We start from the raw sequence: 17,629 nt of genomic DNA, 5'->3' as shown, positions 1-17,629 counted from the left end.
ATTCAGCATTACCTATGGCGTCATCAGGTCCTTCAGAGTGTGGTATGACAGCACGCAGAGCACGACAGTAAGTGTGCCATGCTTTGGGGTGAGGCACCACATGACGGTGTCAGAGCTGTAGCCTCACCTAAAGGCTTCAGTTAAATTGTGTACATCAATAGACAGACTTTCATGTCGGCCAAGATAGACTAGATCCAGGTGGAAGGCTCTTAAAACGGATTATGAAACGCGGATGGGTTTATTTAGACAGTTTCTATTGAAACACGTTTTTGTTTATACAGTTTATTTATATAAAACATAGTCTAAGTTAATTAAATTTATTGAAAATTAATCTAACTTAGTTGATATCTTTCCGAAGTCTAGAATAAAACAGTCAATAATTATATCACATTCCTATATCCAAGAATCGAGTAATATTTTCTAAGAATCATAATCGAATAAGTTAATGAATAAATAAGTCGACTAAACCACACATTTATGGCATATTTAAATTCTACGATAGATATATTGTAAATGGTAGTGTCTTTTATTGGTAACTGGCTTGTTAAAGTGCGATGAATGATGATTTAAGCATACCGCGTTTCGGTATTTAAAATCTTGACATGTGTTTTTATTGGAATATTCACTGTAAAAATAGAAATCTTCGCACATTGCTAATTGATATTCATGAAATCACAAACTACTTTATTTAGGTAAGGTAAGGTTAAAATCTGATTATTACTTTATCGATCGATAAAATGTATCAATCAAAAGGCACGTCAAGATTGTATACCAACTTTTAAGTAGGTTTCCACCTAGCTTAGCTAGCCTAGATACAGAATTAATATTTTCGAAGGACGTTTGAATTTTGTTGAAAATAAATCATATATTAGGTATGTATTTACCACGAAAGTCATATACTAAAAAGGGGTACCACTCCAGAGTAGCACGCTGAATTATTTTCGCCACAACGAGCGTCTTTTCGGCGTCATTCGACACCAAGTATGGGATTCGTAAAAACGGAGTATTACTGTACAATACAGGTGACTTTTTATACATTGGCAATGTTTTGTCTACATGCGGAATGCTCAGTCAGCTGATTTTGAATAAATTTTAGAATGATCTGTTCTACACAAAATTAAATACCTAAGTTGTGAAAAATGTATGGATCAGCTGATTTTTTTTACACGATTTCAAGGTTGCTTCTATACGAAACGTTGTTCAGTACCATCGACTGAGCGTGTAGATAAAATAATGCCAATGTATAAGAAATCACCCTGTATACCTATGGCTTACTGAACTCGTAAAGTGCTACTTGCAATGTTAACTTTACAAAAATACCTAAGTAAATATAAATCTACATAAAGGCGAATTTTAATTATGTTTATATTTCTCTTTAGTTCATATTTGTCAGATTCCGAAAGTATTTTATTTTACGACCGACTGAATTTGGGAGTGCGTGGGGGGGAAACTTACTTTGTAAGGCCATCAGTTTCGAAATGTCGTATTTTGTTTCTTAAATGCCTTATTATGCAAAGATCGCCTTAACTCCATGTTCAACTAACTGCCACCGGGGCTTCGCTCTTGATGATTATCTATATAAAAATCACTCTATGTGCTATTCCGTGGTCCTATTCTACCCGTATAGTAAATTTCCTTAAATCCCTCCAGTAGATTTTGTGTGACAAACTTGATTAATACTATTTGTGTAGTGGTGCAGACGCCTCTCCCTGAAAATAATCTTGGTATGTGTTCATACGTGTCTGGTCTCCATAGCTCAATATATTTCGTGTCCAAAAATATATAGAATGGCGTTACAATTCTTTTTTCGACAGACAGTCGACACAACGTGTCGCGTGTGGTTTTGCCCTGAAATAGGACCATATCCTCCCGTGGATGTCGTACGAAGCGACTAAGGGACACCTATATAGCCTAGAAAACTAGGCAACAATATCATTCCCATGGAGGTTTAACATAACTGGCGACCGGTTGAAAAATCACAGCCGAAGCTTCAAAATTTAAGGTTTTAATTTTTACGCTGACTCCGAACCGAACGCGAACCGGATGCGGAGATGAGAGAGCAACGCCAGTTCACACGGTATTCAGGTGCAGCCAGTCGTTGTAGTGGGTGACCCGGGTGTAGACGCCCGGGTAGCCGGGCTCCCCGCACTTGTTCCCGAAGGAGACCACCCCTATCTGCGTCCAGCGACCGTTGGTTTGCAGCATGAGAGGGCCGCCGGAGTCTCCCTGGAAGATAAATGAAAACTATCCACATAACTCTGAAATAATTTGCAATTATTATTATTTTGTTATTTATTTATTTATTTTATTTATAACTACATAACTGCTGCCTTTGAGACCAACAGCAATGAATAAGAAAACGACACAGTAAATAAACAAATGCATAGATTTTTTATGCAGGACAGACATTTAAATAGCTGGGTAGCAAGTTTATGAATATGTCTCACATGTGACCATACTTTGTAAATATATACAAACTTCATATTATGGAACGGCTATTGTAACAAACTCCCTCTGGAACTGGTGAAACTTCCAGGGGAAAGAAGACTACTAGAGATGGAAATATTTTTTAACAGGAAGATAGGTTAATATCAGAGTGGGCAAATGACAAAAGTTTCTTTTACGTATCTAGCTTAGAGAATTTCCATAGCGATACATCGTGGACACATCACTGGAACATAGGAACCAGATATTGGGGAGATAGTAAAAAGTTGACTGGATGAGATCGCTTTAGCGTAAGTCCGCCTTTGCGCCATTTTTATAAATTTTATATGTTGATATTCCTTTTTTTGTATATTTCTCTTTTGGTGCAATAAAGAGTATTGTATAGTATGTATAGTATCATTAGGTTAACATCATACAATCTTACCTGACAAGCGTCCACACCTCCCCTCGCGTACCCAGCACAGAGGAAGGTGGCGGTGATCGGCTGGAAGTACGCGCGGTCGCAGTCCTCGTTCCTCCACACCGGCAGCTTGGCCTCCAGCTGCTTGGTGCTCTCCCCCCCGCCGTACCGCGTGGTGCCCCAGCCCACCACCGTGGCGAGGTGGCCGTCGAACTGCCGGGACAAGTCCGCGCCAGACGGAAGGCAGATTGGTATCACGTATTTCGATTTTTGGACGTTGTCTGTAAAGTGGAAAATAATCGTTAAATATTAAGCATTTTCTTGTGTTAATTGTCAGAGAAACAAAAACATTTTTATTTAGATCTTGGCAGAGAGTCCCGTCTTGAGACATAGATACACGCAATCCTAGTAGCACAGTAGGTAGTTACCTACTCGATCTACGCACTAAACTTGACCTTGATAGTTTAGTGCGTAGCGCGGTCTTGAGAGTGCGATGCCAACGCTCGACGATTCCGTTGCTTTTTCTTGGTAAATCCTTGGTTTTGGTTATATGGTGAAGGTAACGGTTCGGTATGGTAATGTTGTGGTAGCCACAATGCTGACGAGACAGTGTCAGAATCAACGTGTAACTAAGGGAAGAAACTATTATACTTACTAGGTAGTAAGTTTTAAGGTATGTAGCAGTTTCTGAAGCAGCTAATACTAGCCTAAGTCAATCCAGCTTTATAATTTATCACCATAGCCGAAAATCATCTCAATACCACAAATATTAGATAATGTTCTTATATCTGTGCTCACTACGGATTATTTACGATAAATGACTCTCTGTATAATTTCAGAGCTGAAAGCTTTCATAAGTAAATTTATATATATAAAACTCTTGCGTTACTGAGTGACTGATTGACAGACAACGCATAGCCAACACAAACTACTGGGCGTAGAATACTAAAATTTGTGTGTAGGTTCCTAGGACAGTGTAGGGCAGCACTAAGAAGGGATTTCCTGAAATTCCCATATATTATATGGCTTCTATAGACCCAGTTTCATAGAGTGGCTCAAAAGGAAAACAGTAGTAATATTAATGAAGGTAAGCCTCACCTGCCAGCACCAATATAGCTATATCATTATAGAAGCCCACCCGGGAGAACTGTTCGTGGGCCCTCACAGCCGCCACCCTGTGGGTGACAGGACGCGATGGTTCATCATCTCGGGCCAGGTCCACGTCACCGAGGCGGACGCTAAACTGCCGCGCTGGGAAACTGAGGAGAGAGCAACCAATTTTAAGAGAACGGTGGCAAACCGGAGACTTTTTATAGGGGTAGGCTAGAAATCCATCAGAATTTTCTCAATTCCATATAAGCTCGTCAAACAAGTAAATGTGGCTTTTGAATTTCGCAAATCTTGGCTCTGTCTCTGTCTATCTCACAAGGGATAAAGCCATCAATACAGACGAGATGAATAGGTATTCATCTCTTATATATAACATTACGTCTTGGGATATTTAAAGCTGAGATATACTTTATGCGCCGTGCGTGTCCAAACGAAGTTTGTTGAAAAAAACTTTTTTTTTAAATTTTAGAACACATATTAGCATATATCAACTTAGTTACTAGTAGCTAATTAAGCTGATACGTGTCTTGTGTATTTTGGAAAATGATTTTATTTAATAAACGACGACATTCCCATTGAGTTTGTCCCAGCTTCGTACTAAACGAATGGACGGAAAACATGAAACAAAAAGCTTTAGAAACGGTAGCATACGGTCGCTGTTTGGAGTCTCTTGTGCAATGAGCAGCGGTGAGCACGTGCCGCTTGCCCACCAGCGTGCCTCCGCACCAGAACTCCCGCCGCTTGCTGCCGTGCAGGAAGATGGCGGCCATCCACGGCCAGGCGCCAGGCTTGGACTCCGTGCCGCCGACTATACGGCCACCTTCGTCTTCTCTTTGGCCGCAGTCTAGAAGTTACAAGTTTAAAGAATTAAGTATTAGAATAAAAAATTTTCTGCCCACTGCTGAGCATAGGCCTGTCTTCACATACGCCCTTTGACCCAGTCACAGGAATGGATAAAAAATTACTACTTATGAATTTTAAAACCTTGCCGAGTTGAAAGTTTAGTTAGAAATGGTGTAGAGAAAATTATATAAGCTTTTCTTTTGACTAACTTAGCTTCCCCGTTTGTGGTGCCACTGATTTTGGATTATATGGCATATGCGTGATATACTCGTAACTGTGAAAAACCACAAGGCACTGGCACATGAGCATAGAAATAGTTAAAAAAGGCAAGTGACGACCTCGGTGGCGCAGTGGTAAGGTTCTTGCCACTGAACCGAGAGGTCCCGGGTCCGATCCCCGGTCGGGCCATGATGGAAAATGATCTTTTTCTGATTGGCCCGGGTCTTGGATGTCTATCTATATATGTATTTGTTATAAAATATAGTATCGTTGAGTTAGTATCCCATAACAAGTCTAGTAGGCCCCAAAGTAAGCGTCGAACTTACTTTGGGGCCAGCTCACTCTGTGTGATTTGTCCTAATATATATATTTATTTATTTATAGTCACGGACAGCAAGGACACACAATGATATACCTATTTCATAACTTACCATCCATATCCACAGTTAGGGAATAGTTTCCAAGTATGGGAGGAGCAACCGTGAAGAATGTTGATGTCGGAGTTGGTCGCGCAGTAGTAGTGGTAGCTCTGGTGGTAGGTCTTGTTGTGGGCCGTTGAGTGGTAGGGATAGGTTTAGGCTTTATAGTAGTCAGTGTCAAAACTGCTGAAGGTTTCTTTGGTGGTTTCGGCTTTTGTGTCGTAACTGGAACTAAGTAGGTAGGCTTACTCGTTGTTGTTACTACGGGCTTTTCAACAGCTGGTGTTTCAGGTACTATTGCGTTCTTTGGACAACAGACTCCAGGTACAAACAAATCCTTGAAACATAAAGATTCTCTCAAGTTTACTAAATTTAACAGAAGTTGTGGACAATTGCTCAAATCTTCACAAATACCCTCTTCGCCCTCAGGCGTTGTACAATATTTGGCTTCATCATTTCTGTTAATATCTCCTGTTGCTATTTTAGTAATAGGTGCATCAGGCAGCACTCTTGGTAACGCTTTCTTGACTATGGGAGCTATTTTATCAGTAACATTAGGTCCTAAAACGTTCTTACTTATTGTGTATATAGCTTGTGGTAACTGTTGTAAATTGGGATCGGATTCATTCCTCTCATTTTCATTGACCATATCAACCAGATAATGTCCAACAGTGTTTATGGCACCGAGAGTTTCAGATATCTTTGTGAAAGCTGATTCTGAAAGGAGCCTTCCATCATTTGGGTTTGGTTCTGCGTTGAATATGTTGAATGAAGCCCTTTGTTCGTAATCTGGTTGATAGTTTTGATCTTGTGGAAGATAAGGGCTTTGGTTGCCCCCCTGTGGAGTGTAAGGGCTTTGACTTAGCCCTTGTGGAGAGTAGGGGCTTTGGTTGTACGAGTAGGGTTGATTATAAGGGCCATTATAATACTGTTGGGGTAGAGCTTCTGGAGATCTTTTTCTGGGTGATGAGAACTGATGCCACGGGGGGTTCCGTTGCTGCAGATGAGGGTTGGGCCACTGCTCAGCTGTTCTCACGAAGGAGACTGGAAAAAAACTCGGTATATTCGGCGTGTAAATCGTAAAAATAAAATGGTAACGGTTGTGTAAAGAGAAGCAATGATGCGTACCTACCCGGGTGGTGGACAGCATACTGGCATCTGATATCTGAGAACAGAAGGATACCTGGAACAAAGATATAATATTACTAGATCACATAGGGGTCATGTAAGTATGTGTATAGACGTACGATACTTTATGTGTACGTATAGGTAAACGGAAATCCTTTGTATAGTATGTTTTTACTTTTAATAAGTAGGTACACCTGGAAACCTGGAAATTTTCGTGTAATCATTCAACATTGAAATTGGATTAGACAACGAGGATGTTCGTTTACTACTTAATTTATTTTCGTTGAAGTATGCTGACTTACGAATAACAAACATTAAACATTTAGTTTTATTCTGTGTAACTGTCAGGGCAAAATAATTAATTAACAAACGTAAACACGAAATAATCGTGTCCAAACCGCGGGTGTTTGAAAATTCGACAATCTCTCTAAAATTAGTTTGAAAACAAAACTGATTCTCCTAACTGGTAGAGTGGAAGGCAGATTACATGTGACGTATATGTTTGATGTAATCCTTGATTCGAGGAAATCAGGCTGCTGGCTCATGTGGTACGCCCACCGTATCAGTTCTCTCTAATTTAAGGCAGCTCCGATTTCACCAACGTTTTCGTCGTCAATAAAACCAAAAAGGATTAGTCACTTTTAGGAATACGCTTTTTATTTTGTTTGCGTACGATTTCCAAGTAACTTTCGTTTTCGGTCACCAATAATTTATTTGGTGGATTCACGATTTGTTTTGGCTTATTTAAGCAATTTAATTGATATTGCTTGCGACAGTGATGGCGGCCAACCTTTACTTACGTTTTAAGTATGTTTTATTGTGATAATCCTATTTTTGGAATGCAGAATCAATCAATCGCAAGAAGATTCAAATAGATAATTTTTAAACAGTGCAAGTATTTCGATGTTAGTGTACCTATTTTTATCCAGGCTAAATGTGACCTTCGAGATTCACGTCTCTTGGCTAGTTAGTCGAGATTGTTTTTTTTTTTGTCTCCGTTAATTACATTACATAGCACCTATGTAAACAATCCTATTTGCACCAGAAGAACAAGAAGTCTCATTAAGTCAATTTTAATTAATGAAAAGCAAATTGTGTTAACTTTGTTATTTCGATTCGTTAGTGACATTACTAATTTAAATTCAAGCAACCTTGGCTAGCGTCACACTTTCGTGACAATGCATAGTTTACGACAGTGATGAGTTGAAAAGGCTGGTCCGAAATCGGCTATTTTAAAAGTCTGTTTTCTGTCTGTTTGAATAGGGCTGTGATTGAAAATGTCCGTTGTCTTATTAATGGATAACTAAATCACGATTGTGTGAAAGTGGCTTTATACAATCCGTGTTTTGGTGAGACAATGAGACGAGCTTGGTGGGACCTTGGGGAAATCTCTCATTGTTTAATAACAATCTTATCACATCACTACCTTAGTACCTTATCACAACACTTTTCCCTCGAGTTATTTTTACGGGATGAAAGGTTATTATAAGGTCTTTTTCCCTTGCTTCTAGTTACATGCATGCCACATTGGTCGAGTAGATAAAACGAGAAGAAAAACTAACTTTGTCAATGTTTGTAAATATTGTTTTTTATTTGAGCAGAAAATAATTCTGGGCTTTTTAGGTACCTATTTCTACAATCACACTGATTACTTTGTACTCTGAACTTGCGGCCCGTCCCGGCTTCGCTCGAGCAAAAACATGGTAAATTATAGCCCTAAACCTTCCTCAGGGATCACTCTTATCTATTGGTGATAACCGCATGAAAATACGTGCAGTAGTTTTTGAGTTTATCGCGAACAGAAAGACGCGGCGGAGGACTTTGATTTATAATACCTATGTAAGGATTATTTCGTTTTCAGTTTACAACATATCTTAAGTATTTACGGATTTTACTGTAGTAACTTTTTACTGGTACTTTATGAGTTTATCTCGTTTATATACACAGACAGACGCGACAAGGGATCTTCTTTTTATAATATGTAAGGATGTCCATATAGGAAAGGAACCGAGTTCACCCGATGGATAAAGAACCCAAACTTAATGAAGTCAGTATTTAGAGCACTCTGTCCGTTCAGCTGGCTACGTCCACCTCAAGTCTAAAGAATGAGTAACGAAGGTAGAGGAACTAAAATATAAAAATAGTTTCACTTGTTTTCCATCGGATCAGTTTCAAACCTAGTTAACTGGCCGCCGCCGCCACGTGTATAATGTTACTGGGAATCTAGGTCGATTGATTTATCGAATTACTAGGAAATAGGTTCTATTAGGTAGGAAGCAGTGATTCAATGCTTAAGGTGATTTTATAACTGGCCGCATGACTGACGTCAATCCTCCTCGGGACTCCTGTGTATTCCTTAATCGCCTCGTGCGGCATCCACGGGAGGATAAGGAGTACTGCTATTTTTAGGATTAATCATACGCCACAAAATGAATTAATGATAGAATGTGAATGTTGAAGATTTCGACACTGTATTGAAAGATAATGATGAATTTAGTGACTAGATGTTGCCCGCGGCTTCGCTCCCGTGGGAATTTTAAGATAAAATATAGCCTATAGCAAACTTGGACATAGCCTATAGCAATGTACATTTCTAATGGTGAAAGAATTTTTGAAATCGGTTCGGTAGTGTTGGAGGTTACCCCCTTTCGGTAGTAGAAAATAGTAGAAATCGTTTCTTTAATATAGTATATATTAAGTAGCCTTAAACTTTATTATGTTAAACACAAATTCTAATATCAATATGGCTTCTAAAAGTGCGAGTGGTGCGAACGTCATCATGGTCATTAAGTGGAATGAAACACACATAATGTAACGACTCTCTTGTCAATATTAATGGAGTGGTGATAAATTATCAGGTTTCCTCACGATGTTTTCCTTCAATGGGAACTACTAAACATGAGTCAGATTGGTATACAAACTCATGGTACGAGTAGGATTTGAACTTTGGACCTCAAACGGGCGGTCTTAAACACTGGACAACCACGGTTTCGACATACATTTTTAGGCACGAAACCATAAAAACCACAACATAAGAACTTCATTAATATCGATCAAAGTCTATAAATAAACTCCGCTCATTCACTGCATAAGTACAATTTATTGCTAGCTTAGTACGTATCCATCGTGTTGTGCAATATGATGCGCCTGTCGGTCTGTCAGTGCCGTAATTCTAAAGTGTAAATGTTGCGTGACGTGATGATGTCAATTAGTTGTGTTTGATTGATAGTTTTATCAATAGATCGTAACATTAGTTATAACGCTAGATTTTATTTGTTTGTTTTTGTAATCATTAGCAGCGTTAGACCGAAGTACCTATTAGAATTGATTTATTGATTTATTTCTCTTATCTCTGCATGTTCTCGTTTGCGTTCGGGGTTGTGAAGTCGCGAAGCCCGGGGTCAGCGTAAAAAAAACTGATTTTACAACCGGCCGCCTGCCCGACGTCAACCCTCCCTGGGAATGGTATTGTTGCCTATCCTGCGTCCCTTAGTCGCCTCGTACGACATCCACAGGAGGATATCGAGTGGTCCTTATATAGGGCGGAACTAAACACCACATTTATTTGTATTTATTTATTTATTAAACTTTGTGTTCTGTTGGTAGCTATCAGCTGTTATCCACGGGGGTAAGACTCATCAACGCCGCCGGTCTTTTTTTAACGCCCGACGCAAAAAGAGGGGTATGTATAAGTTTGACCGCTTAGTGTGTTTATGTATACGTGGCGTTTTTTCATTTGATAGCTAATTTTTATGTGATGTTTCTTGGATATGTTTGATCAAAATCGGTTCAGCCGTTCAAAAGTTGTAGCGAAATGTATATTGAAAGTCGTGTTTTTTTAATTTGTCTTCTAACAAATAAACTTGTAATCAGACTAATGGCATGCAATAAAACATCCATAACGTTCGACTTTTCGTAAACTGCACGGAAAATTATCCGACGCTCGAAGTAGTGTAGTGACCGCTCGATCAATGTTGTATTTTTTAATCATTTCAATCAAGATACGCAAATCTGTACGCGCATAGTGGACAGTGATATTGTTATTTAGACTTATTTGTGTTGTTCTCATGTGAAGTGAATTTGTAATAGGGCATATTACGCAAAGCTCAGCGCAGATGGCGTTACTGTTGTACACAAACATTGTCAATGGAGGCAAAAAGCGCCAATTTTCAATATTGTTGCAGATTTACGACCAAAAATACCTTTTTACGCAATCGTGGTGTGAGTTTTAAGGAAAAAGGAAGGATTTAGTGGATTATCCTTAAAATAACAACACTATTTTAGGTTATGTTCTGCATTATTTGGTCAACTGTGGTCATCAACTGATATAACTTGATTTTGACTAAAGATTTTACTTGTATGAAGTCCATATTTTAATACGTCTTCACGTATGAAGTGTTCCGAGCTTCTTATCGACCGTTTGCTGGCTCGAAAATTGTACAGCGTGAGGCGTATTCCATAGTTTGCGAAGTTTTTTTATCTTATGGAAAACGTTTTTTCCCAATATTTCGGCACCCGAATATGCTACATTGTTGTATATTTTCACAAACGAATGCTTATATAATGAAATGATTAATAAAGTACTCTAAAATAAACCTTTTAATCGACACAGCAAATGGCGGCAAAGTTTTCGTGTACCTAACATACAGTGCTGCACTCTGGCGGGATAAATATGCAGTAATACTCCCTATTCTTAATAAGAATAAATATCTTGAACCTTAAGATCTGCGCTCTCGAACCTCATAAATAGTTGGATTACCGTCAGATTACGTGGCTGTGACATCACCGCTTTCACTCTCAGATCTCGGATGCCGGTCAGTGAGTCATGGTATTTATTGTGTCGCCGATTCGCCATCATGGATTTAGTAAGAACTCGGAGAACCTAGTTCATTGCTGTTGGAAAAGTGCAGCTACAGTGTTGACGACTTATGAATTTTGTTGAAATGTTTTTATAATTTAATTATGCATAATTGTATTGTATGTACCTATATTCGAATGCAATGTACTTTGTTTTATGAATAAATTTATTGAATTGAATTCTTTATGAAGCCATCTCAATTAGATGACATCTTCATTCCAATGTTTTGATCTCATTTATGCTGAATGGTCAGAAAGCGACGAATAAACTCAAAAACTTAGAACTCAAGATAATGTTCAATTCCTGCATGTATCGGGGCTTTAAGGTAAATAGAATTTTCTATAGCAACCTACCATTATATCTGAATCTCAATTCCATCTATGACCAGTCTCTTGGCTTAGTCTGCTTCAAAAGTTGTCATTTTTTAAAATTATGTTATTATAAGCGGCACGTTCCGGCTTCGCTCGGGTTAAAACATAATAAATTGTACATCTAAACCTTCCTCAGGAATCACACTGTCAATTAGTAAATACCGCATGAAATCCGTGCAGTAGTTTTTGAGTTTATCGAGAATAGTCAGACAGACGCGGCAGAGGCCTTTGTTTTAGAATATGTAAGTAGTCATTCGGAGGGACCACTGCTGCAGAGGATCTGCCGAAATAAACTTCTTTAAACAGTGTTGGTCCCTATAATGATAGAAGGTGACCCGTATCGGGTTGCTGGTGACCATGGGCTGCGGTGTTTGCTTACCATGCGGTAACACGCATGCTCGTAAATAAAAAAGGGCTTATATAGGTACTATTGTTTACTTATTACTTTTTATACAGACTATCGCGCAGTAGTAGTATAGTAACTTCACTTTTACAGCAACTGTTGTGAATTTGTATAGGTTGTTATGTAGTCTGTACTGTTTCTAAATAATTTATGAATGAATGTGCTAACGGATACACTGTGACATGTGGCACTAAACTTGTGACGTGAATCGACCGCCTGCGCGTTTGCGCAACTTATGTGTAAAGTTTTGTTTTGGTTTCGTTTGTGGAACAGGATTTAAATGTTGATGTCATAGTTTTGCGACACAGTGAGTTTTCATAATCGTAGTATTTGTGCTTAGTTATACTACCTATAGCTTCCTACACAATGAATGAAGCCCTCTGGTCACGTGGTCCCACCGCTTTTGTCCCTTCTTTCCAATCGAAAGACGTGATGTTCGAATAATTTTTATACATTAATTAAAAGATTATTAAATAAAATAAATTTGCAATTGCGGAATATAACAATTATTCTTGGTCCACCATGAGTTCGTAGCGGTGGACCGGGTTAAACCTCGAAAACTTATGTACAAATAATATACGGCATTGTTAATCAGGCAACCAATATTATTACATAAATACCGGTGTATTATTTACTATATATAATATATTCTTCACTATAATCTATTCTTCTATAATTAGACCATAGATAAAAGAAATATTTAGACCATAAAGATTATTTGTCTTTAATATTTTCTATATACAGACATATTATACGGCTCACATACAGAGATACTTTGTTTATATTCGATTATTAAAGAGACGATTAATTGACTACTAGATGTGTGTATCCTTGTGTTTCATTCTATGTATTGACTGACATGTGTCAATGTCACGTGAATTAAAAAATCATTATATGAACTAAGTAAATAGCCGATGTAATAAAGCGATTACACTATTACTCAAGTCTCCTCTATATAGCATTCCGATGGATTACAACATAGTATAGAAGTTGCGTGTGCGCACGCAGTGGGCGGGATGTTCGTTCGGGCGAACGTGCATTGAACTTTAAGGTCCCTTCTGATATACATATTGAAAAACAATTAAAAATCTATGTTTTTTATTACAAATACATATGAAGCAATTATGCTTATTAATAGTAGTTTAATTTAAAAATCTTGATTTTAATTTTAAAAAAATAGTTGTGTAGTTAATTGATATGTAGATTTACTGGACGTTTAAATCTGTTAACAGTCATAAAATATATATTATATAGGTAATAGAGTAATAAACATTGTATTCGACGAATTAGTTCCCACAACACACATATAATTTGTTTTGGGGTTAACTCGATCTGTGTTATTTGTCCTTAAAATATTATGTGTTGAGTATAAGTAGGTTGTCGCAATATTTTATATTATTCATGGTTCTCATAGAGTTACATTGTTGTATGTGCTAAAAATATATGAAACGTAGGTATATAATGGGATAATTCAATGGGTTTGAAAGGAATTTGATTAATACATTCAGATCTACAAATACAAAAATATGTTTTTATTTTTTAATAAAATGAAAGTAATGTATATATTTCCTATAGGCTTCTAAAACTTATCAAATAACGAAGGATTACAATGTAATTTCACTCGTTGCTTTAAATAGGTATTTTATTTCAGTTTATTCATATGAGATAATTCTCATTTTAATACAGTTTCATTTTGTTTATCCACAAGCAAAATAAACCCGTATTAAAATGGTATTTAATAAACCTAATTACACGATGCATTTTATACTTAGAATGGCCTTTAAGACACGTGCGAGATGTAACGAAGTAGATAATTGATTCATACAACGAAGTTAGCGCGGGAAAATGGCTCAGAAATGTCAGCTCTGTTTCTATTTATTGGATACTGGAGGCACAGATCATAACATTTATGCAGTGTCACTTACGTGCTGTAAGGGTGGCTTAAGAGATGATAATATCTGGCGCCAAAGGCCACAAGTAAATGGAATTTTATAACCATTTTCAACTATACTGTTTTAAATATACTATTTTCTTATTATGAAAGCTATCATATTTTGGTTTGATAAAAGTTATTTTAAAATAATCCATATTAAACTTAAAACCCATTGATCTATTTTGGTTATAACAAAATTTTACTATAAAAATAATAATATTGTAAAATAAAGAGGTAACTAGTCAAATTCAAAATTCTTTATTCAATTTAGAATGATATATATCACTTATTGACGTCAAAAAATTACTTTAACTAAGTCAGTAGACTTCCAAAGCGCAGGTGAAGAAGAAGCGGCGGAACAAACTTTTCTCCAAGGACGTCAATTAACAAATATAGGTCTTATCTTAGTTATCCAATATATCACAGAGACGTACCATAAATTTTTACGTTTATTACTTTGAGAATTTTTATTCTGTACTGCACCTGACTAATCCATGCTTCCATTCTGATATTATAAAGAGAAAAGATTTCTATTTTTGCTGTTTTATTTGTAATGAAATAACTCGAAAACTACTGGAACAGTTTTGATGAAATTTGGCACAGAGATGGACGAAACATTCAGAAGTTACATTGGTTACTTTTTTATAGCTTTACCTGCACAGGCCGCTAGATTTTTATTATTATTAACTGTTACAGCTACATATACTTACCCACCTACATTACATATAGATACCTAATAAAATCACGCGCCTGTCTTCATTTAAACATTGAATTATGGGATTGAGTATCTCATATATCTTTCACCCCAGTGATATTTCGATTCAATACTAATGTACATAAATATATAGTGACAAGAATCACACAAATTGAGTTTGGGATACTAACTTAACGATACTATATTCTATAACATATACATATGCAGATACACATCCAAGTCCCGGGTCAATCTGAAATATATAATTTTTTATCTTTACTTAAGTATGTACGAGTACCTAATACTTAAGTAAAGACGCTTCATTTTTTATACAGTTCAGTGGCGTACCGAATAAAACGAGAATCTTTCTTTTTGTAATTTAATTGTTGGAGAAAGAAGTCGAAAGAAAAGTGTTGCGATGTCACACGACTCGCAACACAATTGTTTTAAAACAAAGAAAACTCGACTTTCCTCGCTTGGGCCACCGCGATGCGGGAAATTTTGATTTTAAACAAAGCCATGAAGTAAGATGGTGTTATATAATCTGTGACGCTGCATATTCCATAGACAGCAATGTCTAGAAGACACTATAAGGCCTTATGATAGAATGTACGTATGTACAACTGTCAAAATTACTACTACCTAAGTACTTGACTGGGTATATACATAAAATACAACAATTAAATGTGATCTAATTATTGTATTTGATTATTATCAAATGATCAGTTTTATTAATTACGAGATTTTACTATTTTAAAAAATAGTAAATATTAATATACATTAGAAATATTTTTTGACTCCACAATGCGTAACGTCACAATACTTACCGTAATGCAAGCTCCATTTAAATTTAAAATGTACTTTTTGGCATTAGTAAAAAGTATTTGACTATCTAGTTAGTTGGAATGTAGAGCGAAGTATTTGAGATATTATTCTTCACACCCGGCGTCACAGCCCCGAACGCGCGAGGATGAGAGAGAGAGATAGTATGTGATAACATTTTATTTAATAAGCAGTGCTGTTTATTTTACGTCTACGAGCAAGACAATTCAAATACCTACATATTTGTTTTCAAGATTTTAGGTTATTTTGTATCAGACATTCATTATATTGATCTTTTTTTGTTTTTGTTTTTATGGCCAATATAATTAGTTATTATATTTAGAATTTATTTTTTTAATATTTATATTATGTATATAACCATGACTGAATAATTTAGACAAAAATATATATTTCTTGTGAAAGAGAACTCGTTGATGTCTTTTATAAATATAATTTTTTTTCCATGACATATATAATGGCTTTGAAATTTTAGTAAAAGTATGAAAAATTTGCTATATTTTCAAATTCTTATCCAGTACATTTTGAAACATTCTTCAGCAGTCCCGTCAGGGAAATTAATGCGAGCAAAGCCGCAGATGAAACCTGGTTATTGTGACATTTATTGCCAGAGCACGTATAATTTCACAAATACTTTTCACCAAGAAATTACCAACTGGGATTAAAAATAAACTTACCAAAAATAGTAAGACACCGCTTCCCGAAACGGCCAATATCCGCCATATTATCTCTTCTAATGTAACGCTTACGTCACAACGGCACTTTCACTGCGCGTGCGACATACCACTTATGACGAAACCGTACGCTGCACTGTGGCTGCACTCCATTCGACAACAAGTTCAATGCACCGAATTAAAAAAATAAACGAAAAAAGTAAAAATACAATATGTCAAAGTCAAAACGCGCGCGAAGGTTTTTCTTTTTAATTTGGGCGTTCGATTTTTAAATTTTGAAACGTGCCGCCCGGTCACTTTCTTGGCGGGTAATGCGTTGAACGAAGCGATTGCTTTTACTTTTCACGTCTGTCAGTGGGGATTGGTCGTGCTAAGCCAATTGATCACACTCCCATGATATAACAGAGAATAGAGGATCCTGTATGGGTGGAGATGAGATTTCGTAATAAGGAAGGTTCAGCTGCTGATGCGAATTTAGCCTAACAGCGCAGCCTACAAGTATTTTCTAATTGAAATGCGATCTTTACTTACTCAATAAACATATCATTAAAAAAAAGAAAAGAGAAAAAAAATCGATATATTGGTGGGAAATAATTAAATAAATAGAAGTCAATTTTAATTATTTCCCATTAATAAAGAGGATCTATTAAATGATAGTGTAAGTGTGTAGGTATTTATTGCCATCTTTGCTCAAGAAACCACAAAATACAATAAATGAAAAATACAATAAACCTCTACTACCTATTTTACTAACTTACACTTTTCACAGAATGCAAGCATAAGGAATTTGAAAATCACACTTTTTACAAACATTATACTTTTTTCTTAGTCGCATTAGAAATTTCAATGCATTGTTTGTATTTTTTGTAAATTCTGTACCGTTGAGTTAATATCACATAACACAAGTCTCGAATTTACTATGGGGCTAGCTCAATCCGTGTGATTTGTCCTAATATATTTATATTTATTTATGTAATCAACGATTATCATGCGGTTTTCACAAATAGATAGTGCGATTCCTGAATAAGGTTTAGGTGCATAATTAATTGTGTTTTTAACCGAGCGATCCCAACATATCAACTTATATGTACGTCTACATATATGGATACATATGTATATGTATTTAGTTATATTGAGGACTGATCTCTGTATCAGATAAAAAACACAATATTTCGTATTAAATGAATGTAATAAGTCCACCGCATTTCAATGTACGTTTCGACACACTTTTAAGAAATTATCCAACGATGTTAACCAACCTTCGGGTTTTACGTTACGAGTAAGATCTTATT

The 17,629-nt window shown here is 36.5% G+C and overlaps 1 protein-coding gene across 2 annotated transcripts; it reads right to left on the bottom strand.

Moving 5' to 3' along the window:
• Positions 1-255: 255 nt before the first annotated feature.
• LOC128678414 (proclotting enzyme-like) lies at positions 256-16,659 on the bottom strand. 2 transcript variants are annotated; one of them, XM_053759943.2, is made up of 7 exons: positions 16,341-16,659; positions 6,565-6,619; positions 5,449-6,480; positions 4,607-4,799; positions 3,944-4,104; positions 2,870-3,126; positions 256-2,226 (listed from the first exon to the last, which is right to left on the bottom strand). In XM_053759943.2, the coding sequence occupies exons 2-7, from the start codon at positions 6,584-6,586 to the stop codon at positions 2,071-2,073; spliced, it is 1,821 nt and encodes a 606-aa protein (XP_053615918.1). In that variant the 5' UTR covers positions 6,587-6,619; positions 16,341-16,659; the 3' UTR covers positions 256-2,070. The 2 variants fall into 2 exon arrangements, with proteins under 2 accessions (XP_053615918.1, XP_053615917.1); XM_053759942.2 differs by having other exon boundaries at positions 6,569-6,619.
• Positions 16,660-17,629: the final 970 nt, after the last annotated feature.

This window comes from Plodia interpunctella, chromosome 19 (assembly GCF_027563975.2).
Source record: "Plodia interpunctella isolate USDA-ARS_2022_Savannah chromosome 19, ilPloInte3.2, whole genome shotgun sequence".
In the NCBI taxonomy this organism is placed as follows: Eukaryota; Metazoa; Arthropoda; class Insecta; order Lepidoptera; family Pyralidae; genus Plodia; species Plodia interpunctella.
This window is presented reverse-complemented; position numbering and strand designations above follow the sequence as displayed.

What these genes read in the sequence shown, in the direction of transcription:
- LOC128678414 (XM_053759942.2), bottom strand. Translation starts at nt 16,386, where the DNA reads ATGGCGGATATTGGCCGTTTCGGGAAGCGGTGTCTTACTATTTTTG. An exon ending in GTATGCTGTCCACCACCCGG is followed by an intron (nt 6,481 to 6,568) that starts GTAGGTACGCAT and finishes GTTTTTTTCCAG; the next exon opens with TCTCCTTCGTGAGAACAGCT. An exon ending in GAGGTGTGGACGCTTGTCAG is followed by an intron (nt 2,227 to 2,869) that starts GTAAGATTGTAT and finishes TTTATCTTCCAG; the next exon opens with GGAGACTCCGGCGGCCCTCT.